The sequence below is a fragment of the Rissa tridactyla genome, chromosome 5 (assembly GCF_028500815.1).
Source record: "Rissa tridactyla isolate bRisTri1 chromosome 5, bRisTri1.patW.cur.20221130, whole genome shotgun sequence".
Taxonomy (NCBI): Eukaryota; Metazoa; Chordata; class Aves; order Charadriiformes; family Laridae; genus Rissa; species Rissa tridactyla.
Genome location: NC_071470.1, coordinates 54,178,001 through 54,190,171, shown reverse-complemented (window position 1 = coordinate 54,190,171; position 12,171 = coordinate 54,178,001). Strand labels below are relative to the sequence as shown.

The 12,171-nt window shown below is 41.7% G+C and overlaps 1 protein-coding gene across 1 annotated transcript in view; it reads left to right on the top strand.

Moving 5' to 3' along the window:
- TSPAN5 (tetraspanin 5) overlaps window positions 1-5,704 on the top strand; it is an 82,313-nt gene extending 76,609 nt beyond the window's left edge. Inside the window, exons 6-8 of the mRNA XM_054203357.1 lie at window positions 2,666-2,713; window positions 2,837-2,953; window positions 3,523-5,704. Coding sequence (XP_054059332.1) covers window positions 2,666-2,713; window positions 2,837-2,953; window positions 3,523-3,588 — 231 coding nt within the window. The 3' untranslated portion in view covers window positions 3,589-5,704. The remainder of the gene's footprint in view (window positions 1-2,665; window positions 2,714-2,836; window positions 2,954-3,522) is intronic.
- Window positions 5,705-12,171: the final 6,467 nt, after the last annotated feature.

Genomic DNA, 12,171 nt, shown 5'->3' with positions numbered 1-12,171 from the left:
TTGTGCTAGACTGAATGACAGTCTGTGCCCTGAAATACTGACATACGTTTGCATTAGAACCGTGAGTGGGGTATGGACATCTTTACTTGCTCTTTTTTTACCTTTAAAATTACTGCTTGTCCTACAGTCACCTGAAATAAGACTTGAAAGGTCAGAAATTGAGGGAACAGCTTTTTGGTAAATTTCCATGTCTTTTAAAATAGTTATAGTTCTGGATCATCACGCAGAAACTGTTGGAGCCATGCGTTACTAATACAGACATGAGCAAGAATGAAGGGTAAAGTTAGGGAAGCAGTTCACTGGCAGTGAAAAGCTTGGAATAGGGGATGGCTGAGTGCATGGAAACTGTTATGTGGCTAACACTGCATACACGTGACTTCCATATAGCTTAAAAGAAGAGGCCTGTGAGTGCTTGTATTATCTAGTAGTTCAGCTGTGGCTTTTTCTCCACCTGGAGTGACTTATAGTTCCCTGAATGTATGAGTCTGTAGCACTGACTAAAGCTAGGCAAGTTGCCAGCAGGCACCTGAGGTGCTTCCTGACTTGCTAATGCAATGCAGCTGCTGCTCCCGGCATCCAGTCACTACTGCTGCTCTCCCCCTCTCCTGATAGGCACTGCCACTTGCACAAGCTGCATTCTGGTTCCTCTGCAGTGAACATGTCTTCACAATAGTTTGAATCTTTCTCACAAACATTGCTGAAAATGTTTTAATGAAATACTAAAACAAGATGTAGGTTAGACTCAAGCATTACATTATGCTTAGGATTCTCCCTACTGTTTGCCTGTCTGCCCACCCACCCACGCAGAGAGGTCATCACAACCCAGTTTTAAAAATATAGTTGTTATAAAACCAAACCAGTGACAGCAGTACAAGGTAATCCTATAAATACATAATCCATGCTAAAGTTATCTCTCTCTTTGTGCGTATATGGTTATGCAGTTTCTTAGGGGGTGATGCAGCAACCAGTAATTTAAAGATAAATCTCATTCTTATTCATTGTAGGGAAGCAACAATGCTTAATTGCCTTTAAAATAAAGGTTAAAAATAATAATATTTCTAAAAATATTAGAAGTCGCACATATGATGGACATAATTGTAACCAAGCTGTGACTGGTTCAGTTGCAGTGATAAACACAGGAAAGCAAATTTGCCCTTTTTGGAATTAGGATGCAGTGTTGGACCATTGCTTTATTGAACAGGACTTACTTTTAGTTTAGCTTGAATTGGGAAGTGATAAGTTTAAGGGAGGCCAAAATAAGTCTCCTTTAAAATGAATTTGGACTCCTGTAGTTCGCTTTGCTGTAGTTTGGCAGGTTGAAATGTTCCAAATTCCTGGACAGGCAAGGCCTAGAGAAGTTGATTTTTCATTTCATTCTTCGTGCTTTCTTTTGGTTAACATATTTCAAGGCGAAAGGCAGAAGACACTGATGATAAAGCAAGTGAGGATTCAGTACAAAAAATAAAGCTTAAAATCCCTATGTTGTAATCTTACCTACTTTTACAGTGTTGAAGTGCATGACACTGCTATATTTTAGATCCTGGAACACAAGCATTCATCTCACTAAAATTGTTCAAATCTTTAAGGTCCATTGAGGGAATTCAACTTGGGCAACTGACAGGATGTGGCCTTTTGATGTACTTCCTGCAGAGTGAGGAAACACTTAGAGGAGTTTTAACTGCTAATAGGAGGAGATATCTTTTTTCCTATGGCTGCTGTTTAAAATCTGTTTCTGCTGGCTGCCTTTCTCGCTTCCCATAATTTGATTAAATTGTGGTGTTCAGTACACCTAGCTAAGACTGGCTGATTTTCTCACTTCCTTTACTAGTTCCTTCTTCTGCTCATTGTTATTCTATGAGCTAGTAACTTAATATTTTGCTGCCATCGTGGCTGACACACAAAGTAGTGGCTTCACTTTATTGCCCTGAAATAACTCTGCATACAAAGTAAATGCAGCTTCAGCTTCCAATAGGTAGCACTTGTTCACTAGGAAAAGTCTGCCATAGCCTATTTTATTGCCTGTGCTTTGGGACTACTAAAGCAGAGGCAGTAGGAAAAAAACCCCTTCTTTCCCATTGGTATCAAGCTCCTGTAAGAAAGAATAGGCAGCTAAGAACACATTACTCCATCTTTTTTTTTTTTTTTTTTTTTTTTCCCCCCCCTCCCTAGTTTTTGGAAAGGAACTGTGTATATTTCTAGAGATATCCTTGGTAAGAACTTGCAGCTTCTGCAACAGAACTGCCCTTTCTCACCTTTTCACGCTGCACAGACTGCATCCTGAAAATGTTAGCAGTAGTCTTGGCATGTTTTTCAGTATAGACAAAACCTTTTCAGCAGAGGTTCGTTCACTTAAAATAGATGTTCCCTAGTCCCTTCACTTTGACTTTTGGATGCTTGCATCTGAACATGGAGTTCACCCAGGCGGAGTGCCAGTTTTCCCAGCTTGCTGCCTTGAGAGCTGAAAATATTTTTTGACCATGTGCTTTTGTTTGTTGCAAATAATCAATAGCACTGAATGGAAGAGGAAAGGGTTTTTAAGAAGCAACATGGTAACTGAAGTTAGGGTGATTGTCTTACTACATGCGGGACCAACTCTGGGGAGCTGGGAAAGGGTGTTTGGGAGACACGTCACTGATTGCCTCTCTTCCGTCTCTCTCTCTCCTAGGAAGATGTTATTAACACGCAGTGTGGCTACGATGCAAGGCAAAAACCAGTAAGAATTTGTTTTTATTAATGTGGTATCTTAAGGATATGAATCCCTCTTGCAAGAGCAGGTTATTCCACTGATGGGATAGTTGAATGTAATTATCTCTGTTTTCTTCCCTCTTCTTGGCAGGAAGTTGATCAGCAGATTGTTATCTACACTAAAGGCTGTGTCCCTCAGTTTGAGAAATGGTTGCAGGACAATCTTACCATAGTTGCCGGTATATTCATTGGGATAGCATTACTGCAGGTAAACATCGCATTCCCTGTGATGAGTTACACAGAAGAACAACAGATAAATAGAATAAATTGAGGGGGGAACTGTATGTGAGAACTGGAAATACAGTGAGTTGCACTCAGAAATATAATGTCTGTAGGTTTTAATGAGGGGAGATAAACGCATGAGGCTTTCTTTGTGTTAAGGCATATTTAATTTTTATCTGTAGGGATGCATTTTTTTTCTTTTCAGCTGTCTACGGGTCAAAACTAACACTCTGTGTTAGATAAAGATTAGGTAGAGATTTTTAAGCCCATACAGACCTACCGTTTCTGGTGGTGCTTAAATGGGCATGAAAAGCCTTTACAGTTGCTTTTGTGAAGCAAGTCTAGAACGGTTCAATTTCCCAGAACCCAGTAACACTATAAAAATACTGGGGTTACAGGAGTCTCTTGATGTTTGTCCTTCTTCCAACGCTTACTGTTATTTTGATTTTTAACCTTCTGGTTTTTGTTTTCATGTCGGTTCTATACAACCTAAGGAGTTTGCCTGTGTGAAGAGTTGTCTGATGCTCCAAATGAATAAACTGTTGTCTCTTCCAGATATTTGGGATATGCTTAGCCCAGAATTTGGTTAGTGACATTGAGGCTGTCAGAGCCAGCTGGTAAAACTGCTGAAGTAACCACAACAAGACACTGGACAACCGAAACCCTCTGAAACCTCCAGTGTGTCGCTCCGACACCAAGCTGTACGGACATGGGTGCCAGGGAAGCCTTCTCTCCCAAGTAGTCTCAAGTCTAAGTTCCTGATATTGCAGTGAAGTCGTGTTTCTTTGGGGTGGGGGAGAGAAGAGTGGGCTATTTAAAATCTGCTGCTCACTGACATTTTTTTTGTTTTAAAACCACCAGTTTGAAAGCTGTTGAGCCGTGAATCTCTACTGTATTCTTGATCCTGAGTAACAAGTGGACACTTTTTTTAAATTGGTGTATTCAGTGGGACAGAGTTGCATCATTGTAGTCTGTGGATATGCTGTTTATTCTTCGTGTCATGAGGTCTTCGATAGCTGCCAAATATTCCTGAGATGGTCTCTCTCCTTACCACTCTGTAAAGGAACGATCTTCTTGTTTTCACAGCTAAACATAGCTACAGGCCTAAACCCATCAAGCAAGAAGCAACTTTCTATGCATTTATTGTATTGTACAGTAAAAGAAATTGTTTTTAAAACAAGGGAAAATTTTTTACGCAAGCTTCCAACCATCTCCCTGTAGTACTTTGAGGTTGGAATCAGCAAGCTCACAGGGAGAACTGCCTAATTTTATTAACATCTTTCTTCCTTTCTCCACCCTTGTATGAAGGGAAAGGAGTTTTATATTTGACAAACAAGGGTTGTAGAGCCTTTGGTTGCTGCCATACCTTAGGACATCAGTCTCTTAAGGCAAGGATGGGATATAACTGTATAAATGTATGAAAGCAGTGTGGATGTTGGGTCCAAGTGAATAATATTATTCAAAGAATGAATTATATATTAACTTAAAAAAATCAAAAATTATGTATCTGATACGGCTTAATCTTTTGTTGCTCTGGAATTTAGTGTAACCTAATGTATTTAGGGATCTCACTAATATTAGTGCTTTGATACACTCGTACAAAACTTCTTTTAAGATAATTCATTGGTCTGTTCCTAGCTGAGGCTTTGTTCTTTCTTTTTTTTTTCTTTAATTCTTTTTACTTGCATGAGCTGTGGAGTAAGAATCTGTGACGCTCCAGTGCTTTAAATCTGTGCATATGTTTTAATACAGTCTAATTCAAACTTATTTATTGGTAAATGCATGTGATTATGGAAAGATCATATCCCATTCCCATGGAAGTTGGAGAGAACAGCTTTTGCCAGAGTAGATGCTTACCTCCAGTGAACAAATCCTTGCTAGGGAGATGTGTCTCCTTCTGTTGCTCTAAATGCAACAAAAAGCTTTCTTGAAGCAATGGAATAAAAGTTTTAAAATAGAAGCGCATATTAGGATCAAGATAGACTATTTTGAATTGGAAAAAAGAGAGTAGAATTTGGAACAAAGCACAAAGAGTGGAAGAAGAATTAGATAGACTCCAGCCAGCTTAAGAGTTTTTGATTTGTTCTTCTTCACTAATGATAGTGAATTTACAAACCTGACCATGGCTTGGGTAGTTTTATTGCACTTTGTATAAACTTAGCTTGTTGTATGACCCTTCTCAGTATCTGCAGAACCAGTCCTGAAAGCTGTGAGCTCTTGGCTCCTGCTTTGGTCAGACAGTGGCAAAGGGTGTGTAGTGCCTCTTAGTAAGAGCTTAGCATTTTTCTGAGACGAGTTTCTGAGATGAAGTATGTGGAGTAGAAGAGATGAATGCATTGCTTTCAAAGCTTCCCAAAGCTTCTGGATAGAAGGGTGGTCTGATGACCAATTAAGGTTCTTTCCGGTCCTATGACTCTTAAACATGTCAGTATGTGTACCCTTTCACATTTTGCCTTCCTGTGCTTTAGGTGACCATGGTTTTTTTCCTTCTGAAGGCTGGTGATAAGCACACCGGCACACACAGATGCCGCAGACAGTCCTGTTGTCCTCCTGTCTTTGAGCATTACCTCATCCTCTTCTGGTTAACTCCCACTGACTGGCTCTGAATCAGGCAGCCTCCATATCCTTTGGTATCTGCTGTTAAAGGCCAGCCATGACTCAGAGTAATTTTATTTTTTTTTAAAGCCTTTGAAAGCAATTATAATTCACTGTCCTTAATAAAGTTGGTTCCACCTCACCACAGTGTTATGTTTTTCTTAGCCATTTCTCAACCTGAGGAGTTACTGGTGTTTGTTTCCCCACAAAGGGACGCACCATTTTGCCCGATAGCAGCAGGACAGACAGATCATCAGTACCAGTGTTGCTGCACTGAGACAAAATTGTGCGGGGAGAAATCAGGGAAGTGTGGTTGAGGAAGTAACCCAAGAGCCTTGATTGCGACCCAGCGGTTTGGTTTGGAGAAAAAGAGGGGAAAAAAAAAAAAAAGAAAAAGAAAAAAAAAAAAGCCGACATTGCAGAAACATTCCTTGTTGCCGCTGATCTTGAACACTGCTGTTGCTGCTGTGGGCTTCTGAAGACAACTTCATTCTTCTACTTGAATTTCTGCAGTTGTACTGTATTTGCCTTCTGTCTTGTCGCGCTGTTCTCTGAGTTCCAGTCTGCTGGACGTGCTGTTGGCAGTGTCAGACTGATAGGAAGGTAAACGCTCTGAGGTGAGCCAATCTTGTTCTCACTACTTGCACGTCTACACACAAATGTGCAACACTTCTGCTGAGTCCCAGAATGACTGACTGTTCTTATAAAAACCACTAAATAACTTATTTTTCTAGAGCTTGTCTATTGCTGCAGATGCTGATTTCCCCCCCCCCCCACCTTCCTCACTCCCGAGAAATGCTCTTATTTTTCTCATTTTTGCAGTTGTTTGATGAATGCATACTGAATGTTCAGGATTAGCTGTCTATATTGCACATTTAAATCCCACCTTTTTTTTGTCTACAGATCGGGTAAGATGTCCTAGAAATGCCACATCAGCAGCTTAGGTGTCCAGTTTGGAAAGTTTGTAGGAGGCCTTGGATATCAATCTATTATTGTCAGAGCCTGCCAAATGCGAGCAAGCTTTCTTCCAGAAAACTTTGTGAAAAGTTCAGGTGAGCTGCAGCTAGAGCACAACTGCTGGCTACATGGGCTCATTTTCTAAAGCAATAAGATATGGTAGGCGGTATGACTTCTTGGCAATTCTTAGCCTGCCTGGTGTGGTGGTGGGGTAGATGTGAGTTCAGAGGTCAGTCTAATTATCTTTTAATGTGCAGTAGTTGTTGAGAAACTTGTTGGCAGGCATATGGCCCTCATGGAGTGTGAAGCAGCTCTGTTTGGGTGATTTGTATGGGATGGTGGCGTTGCTAATGAGAGGTCTGGTAGCTTCAGCAGTAGCCCTGGCTTTCAAGCCATTTCTAAATTCCCCACTGAGCCTGGCCAAAGGGCATCACAGTCCTTGCTCCTCTGCTTTCTAAATACTCTCCGTGTTCACAGGCCTTTCTGTTGTTTGACCTTGCTCTCCTTTTTTTATTTTTTTTTTTTTAATTGATTTGTCTCTGTGTGTCTGTTTCAGTAGCAGTAGGATCTCTTTGCTTCGAAATCCATAATTTTGATTGTGCCCCTTAGAGCTTGAAGCTGTGGAGGTGCTTGTTCAAGTGTACTCTGTCCTGAAAGCCGCCTCCTCTCCCCTTTGAGAGAGATGCTAATTGTAGTTCTGGTGTGTAAATAGTGTTTGAAATGTAAATAGTAGCATGCAGATTAAACGATTCTTGCACATGACTGCTTTTCACCCTAAAAGTGTTTATTATAGATAGGACAGGTGCCCACCGTGAGAGTTTGCTGATGGAAACGGCGCGGTGGCTGAGGCTTTCCCTCGCCCCGGGGCTGAGGCGGGAGCGCTTTCATCGCCTGCCCTCTAGTGCCTGCCCGGCGGACCTGCAGCAGGCGCCTGGGGAGGTAAAACCTGGCCGGGTTGGGGCTCTGCTTCGTAGCAGCACCTCCCCTGCCTTTCCCTGTGCTGCTTGGCATTAGCACAGCATTAGGCTGTAAAACGGAGGGTCGGAGTCGGAACCCCCTACCAGTTGTGGGAGGTCGCCGTCACTTGCGGCAGGAATAAACATGGTGCTATAAGAACTGTCCTGGATGTTAATCTGTGTTTTTACTACTTCAGAGATGCCCTTGGTAAAATTGATTCTGCTTAACAACGTTGGTTACAAGAGAAACTCTCTTGTGAATTTTTGATCCCGTTTCTCTTCTTTCTGTGTGTGCCTTCTGGGCGCATTGAAATGGCAGTTCTGTGAATACCTAGGAAGGAGATTAGATCTTAACAGGTGTCAAAGCACTGTTGAAGGTTCCAGTTCCTCCCTCCCATTTTTGATTTCTGTATGAAGCTTTTTCAAATACCTGTAATTGGTCTAAAACTGTCTAAAGCAAACAAAATAAAACTACCCTGCTGGATCCATTAGCTACCAATTTTTGCCACTTGAAGAAAAGAAAAAAACCCCATCTGTCTCCCTTAAGATATGGTATAAAAATAAGTGTTGTGACTACTAGTGTGCACCAGGCAGCACTGCTAGTTCTCTTTTGTGTTTTGGCAATATAAATGTGTTAATAAAAAGCTCCATCCGTATGTGTGTTCATGTTCACACTGTTCACATGTTCACACATGTACATAGTAGAGGTGGACCTGATACTACCTTGAGCTCTGGGGAGATTGGGATTTGGGTGTTGTGACTCAGACCTGTCTCTGATGGGTATATTCCGGATTAGTTCCAACTGAATCTCTCTCTCTTGTTCATCCTGGGTCGTACGGCAAGGTGTCGATATTTACCCTTTGTGTATCATTCCTTTTTATACGAATGTATTCTCTTGTGTTCCTTTTTTTATCAGTTGTAAAATTGATTGTAAAAGCCAACTACACTTACTGATTGAAAGTATTGCTGTAACAGAACTGCATGCCCAGTAGAGTTTGACTTGAGCTTTAGTTTTCTGATTTTGGACTGGTTACCTTCAGTCTAGGAGAAAAGCATAGATCAGGTGCATAATGTATTACTTGTCATCTTTAGCATTAGACTGTGGTATCGTATCACATGCTGATCTCAATGGATGTAACTGGAGTCTACTTAGGAAGTTAATGCAACTTCCTGGTAATTCATTTAAGCTATTGAAAGTGGTCTTGATCATGCTACTTGTGTTCTTGGGTTTTTGTTTTTTAATAGAGGCATTTTTTAGGAATGTTTTAATACACTTATGATGGACAATACAATAGTTTTAATAGTTGTGCAGTATTCTGTATTTACTTGAAGTAAATCATTTTATATGCAATTTGTTAGATAATTACAATTTTATAAATAAAATTGCGTGAAATATGATGTTGTGAATGTGTACTCTTGATGCAGCACTTAACATTAACAGTACAAAGATACATTAATGCAAAAGTCTTCCAGGGGAAGACCCCCTTCCTGCCCTCCCCCAGACTAACAGGGGAAATAAATCCCCAAGTCTATCATACGCAATGCAGACTACCGTGATCTACTTAAGCCACAAAGCATATTATCACGCTGCTGGTGGCAGCCCTTAAATGCGTAATGAGCTAATAGGTGCAGAGCACATCCCCACATGAGGAGATCCCGTATCTACTGTCAACTGTTGTTGAAGTCTCTGGCTAATGAACACGCTCTGTTTCTTTGTGACAGGTTGTTGGTGTTCCTCAGACTGCCGTGGCTGCTGGTTAGTACAACTGTTGGCGCTCTCCCTGTAATCACTTTAGTGACCTTGAAGTGTTCAGCAGTTGCTGCTTTGCAGGGAGCAGCACAAAGGGGATTTGTCGTGACTTAATTAAACTTTTGTAAAGAGAGGTGGGAATTTCACTTAGTTCTAAGTGCAACGTGTCCTTAAACAGAAGTAGTGAGAGCTGGCTTACTTTATGGTGCGGGTAAAAATGGGTAATGATGTCTTGTGTTTAGACAGTGGAGGAAGACCACCATTTTTTAGTGTATCAAAAACTGTAGAGCAAGCTAATCCGATTCAATGTCTCAAACCTACACTTTTGTCCACAAAACACCACTGTGAGTGATTTAAAAGCACGTCTGTATATCCAAACTGAAGTCCAACGCCTTTTGCATATTTCAGGCATATACATTTATCTGAACGTACGGAAATGACTTGGTTAATAAGAATGCAGATTTTGGAGGCTTTGCTGGGGGAGGGAAGAACAAAAGTCAACCAAAAAAGCAAAATCGAGGGCATTGCCTACATCTATGTAACATGCAATAGATGTCACACAGTTGGATACGCCATTTTCACAGTGGAGGGGGAGACTAGGAGTGGCTGCCTGCATTCTCTCGAACTCTTAACAGACTTGCATACTGTTTCTTGAAGTTGTGGCCAGTTACCGTTTCCAGGACTTTTGAAACAAAGGACCTTTTCTGGGTCTTGTGGTCTCATTTGACCAATGGGTTCTCTGGATCCAAGGCCCATATTGTTGGGGTTTGTGCCTTACCCAAAGTGGAACTTTTCCTTGTATTTCCACACTGTGAAATGTAAAAACACGTGTGTGCTTTTTGGCTTCCTGACTGGTGCAATGCCAGGTCTTGCAAAAGTCATACAGATGCAGACAAACGTAAGACAGCAGGGAGGTACTGCCCGCCCTGCGCAGTGTGGCAGCAGTGGTCGTCTTAGCTTGGTTTGCGGTGGCAATAGACAGAAGGCCCAATGTCTGGCATCACTGTCGTAAAAATAGTTGGAGCAGTGGATGGCAAGCTTTGCTTAGATGGAATCTATCTACTAAACATCCAATCAGAACTATTGTCAGCAATTTCAATTCAGTCGACTTCAGTCAAGGAGTGAAATACATGTGACAATCATGTCCTTAGATCCTGCTTCTCTTATTAAAAGAGGCTCAGAGCAGAAATGATTTACCAGCTCCATAGAAATGACGTGCAGTAGCAGCAGCACGCCTCAGAACAGCACAGCGTTTGTGTGGATAGATACAGTCTCTTCAGTTACTTCCTTTGAATGTGACATGCACCCATCTTTGCCCTTACACAGACTTTCCTTCTGTGTGTAGGCTTAGCACAGATTTTATCTAGAAATGTAAGTCACTTGATATCCCATCCAGGGAAACCATCTGCAAGTAGAAGGATATCAGTGTTGGCCTTTGTTTGTGCTTGCTGTGTCAATAGTATCCTTAATAAAAACTTGATGATAAGGATACGGCTAATGCTTAACCTGAGGTCCAGGTGAATGGGAATTCTGTCAGTGTCACAACTTTGTCAGTTACAATCAGCGTGTGTGAGCGCTTGCTGTTTATACTGATGTCAAAAGGAGTAGTCTCCTTATAGAACCAGGTAAGTCACTGATGACTCGTCTTTCAAATGTATTTTGAGATCTATTTAAATCAATGGAAATTATTTCCATGTCTGAGAACTTGGGCTTGTGTGGGTCCACTGTGAACTGTGATTGTAAACATGCTGGTCACGTTTGGCAGTGCAGAGGTTCTGTGTTCCTTGGAGCCTGATGCCATGTGGTCTTGGTCTGTGTTCACAGCTCTACACTGTCAGTGGCTTTATTGCACTATTACTAGCAAATGTCTCTTGAATGTTTGTTTGTTTTTTTTTTAAATAAGAGGCTGTTGTGCGGTTTAGTACTAGAGGCCTTTTCTGTGTGTTTTTGGCACTGGATTAAATGGATGCAGAATCTCTGCCGTGTGAATCCTCCTGGAGCATCCACTGTGTTTTGGTACAGTCTCGGAACTTAAACTGATGATCTGAGGCAAGTTTCTTTTCATACCCAGCCTGTGTACATAATCCCTTTCCCATCATGACTGGCACCTTCCCATCACAGTGTACATGGGATAGACAGTAGTTTCATAGAGCTGGGAAGTGAATTTGGGAAGGTCAAAAGCAGTATTTTTGCAACCACGGGGCATGGGATTTTGTGGGGGCTTGGCCTCTGGGTTTGCTGCCTCTGCTGAAAAAAGGAGCCTGAAACTTCTGGGGCTGCCACTTCAGCACTGGGAGTGCTGAGTTAACTTTAAAATGTTATAGATCTTGTGATCTTTGTGCATTGTGGGCTCAATCAAGCTAGACAATGGTACTGCAGAGTCAAAAATAACATGTGCTGGCTTTCTGGAAACTGCTATCCCAACTGCTCCCTGTTTTGCCAGGGTCATCTGCTGGTTGCTCGCTGGCATGTTACAGGCCTACAAAAAGAGGAGCTGTGGGATAAGACGCTTAAATTGGCAATTTCCCAACTCCTTTACCTAGGAAAGGAGAAAAAAGAAGATTCTTGCATGCTGCATTTCTCATTCAATGGGGTTCTGTTGAAAAGTTGCTGCAAGATATGCCTTTAAAAATCCATCTACAAAAAAACCCCAACAAACACAATCCCAATCTCAAGCAAGCCCAAGAGCACTCAGACCCACGTGGCTTTATGGGATAAGGCTTGTATAGTGTATTCCTGTTAGAACGCACGATTGTTAAACCACAGAGTGCCTCTGTGTGAGCATACACAGTGAAAGTGGTTGGAATTGTTTCCTTTGTAATAGCTCAACTGAAAGGCAGTGATTGCAGCAGGGCCAGAGCTGGGAACGAAAAGGGCTCCTCACCAGTGCATCGTGGTGCAGTCGCAGCTTCTGTATGTGATCACAGAAAAGGACAAACCACAGGA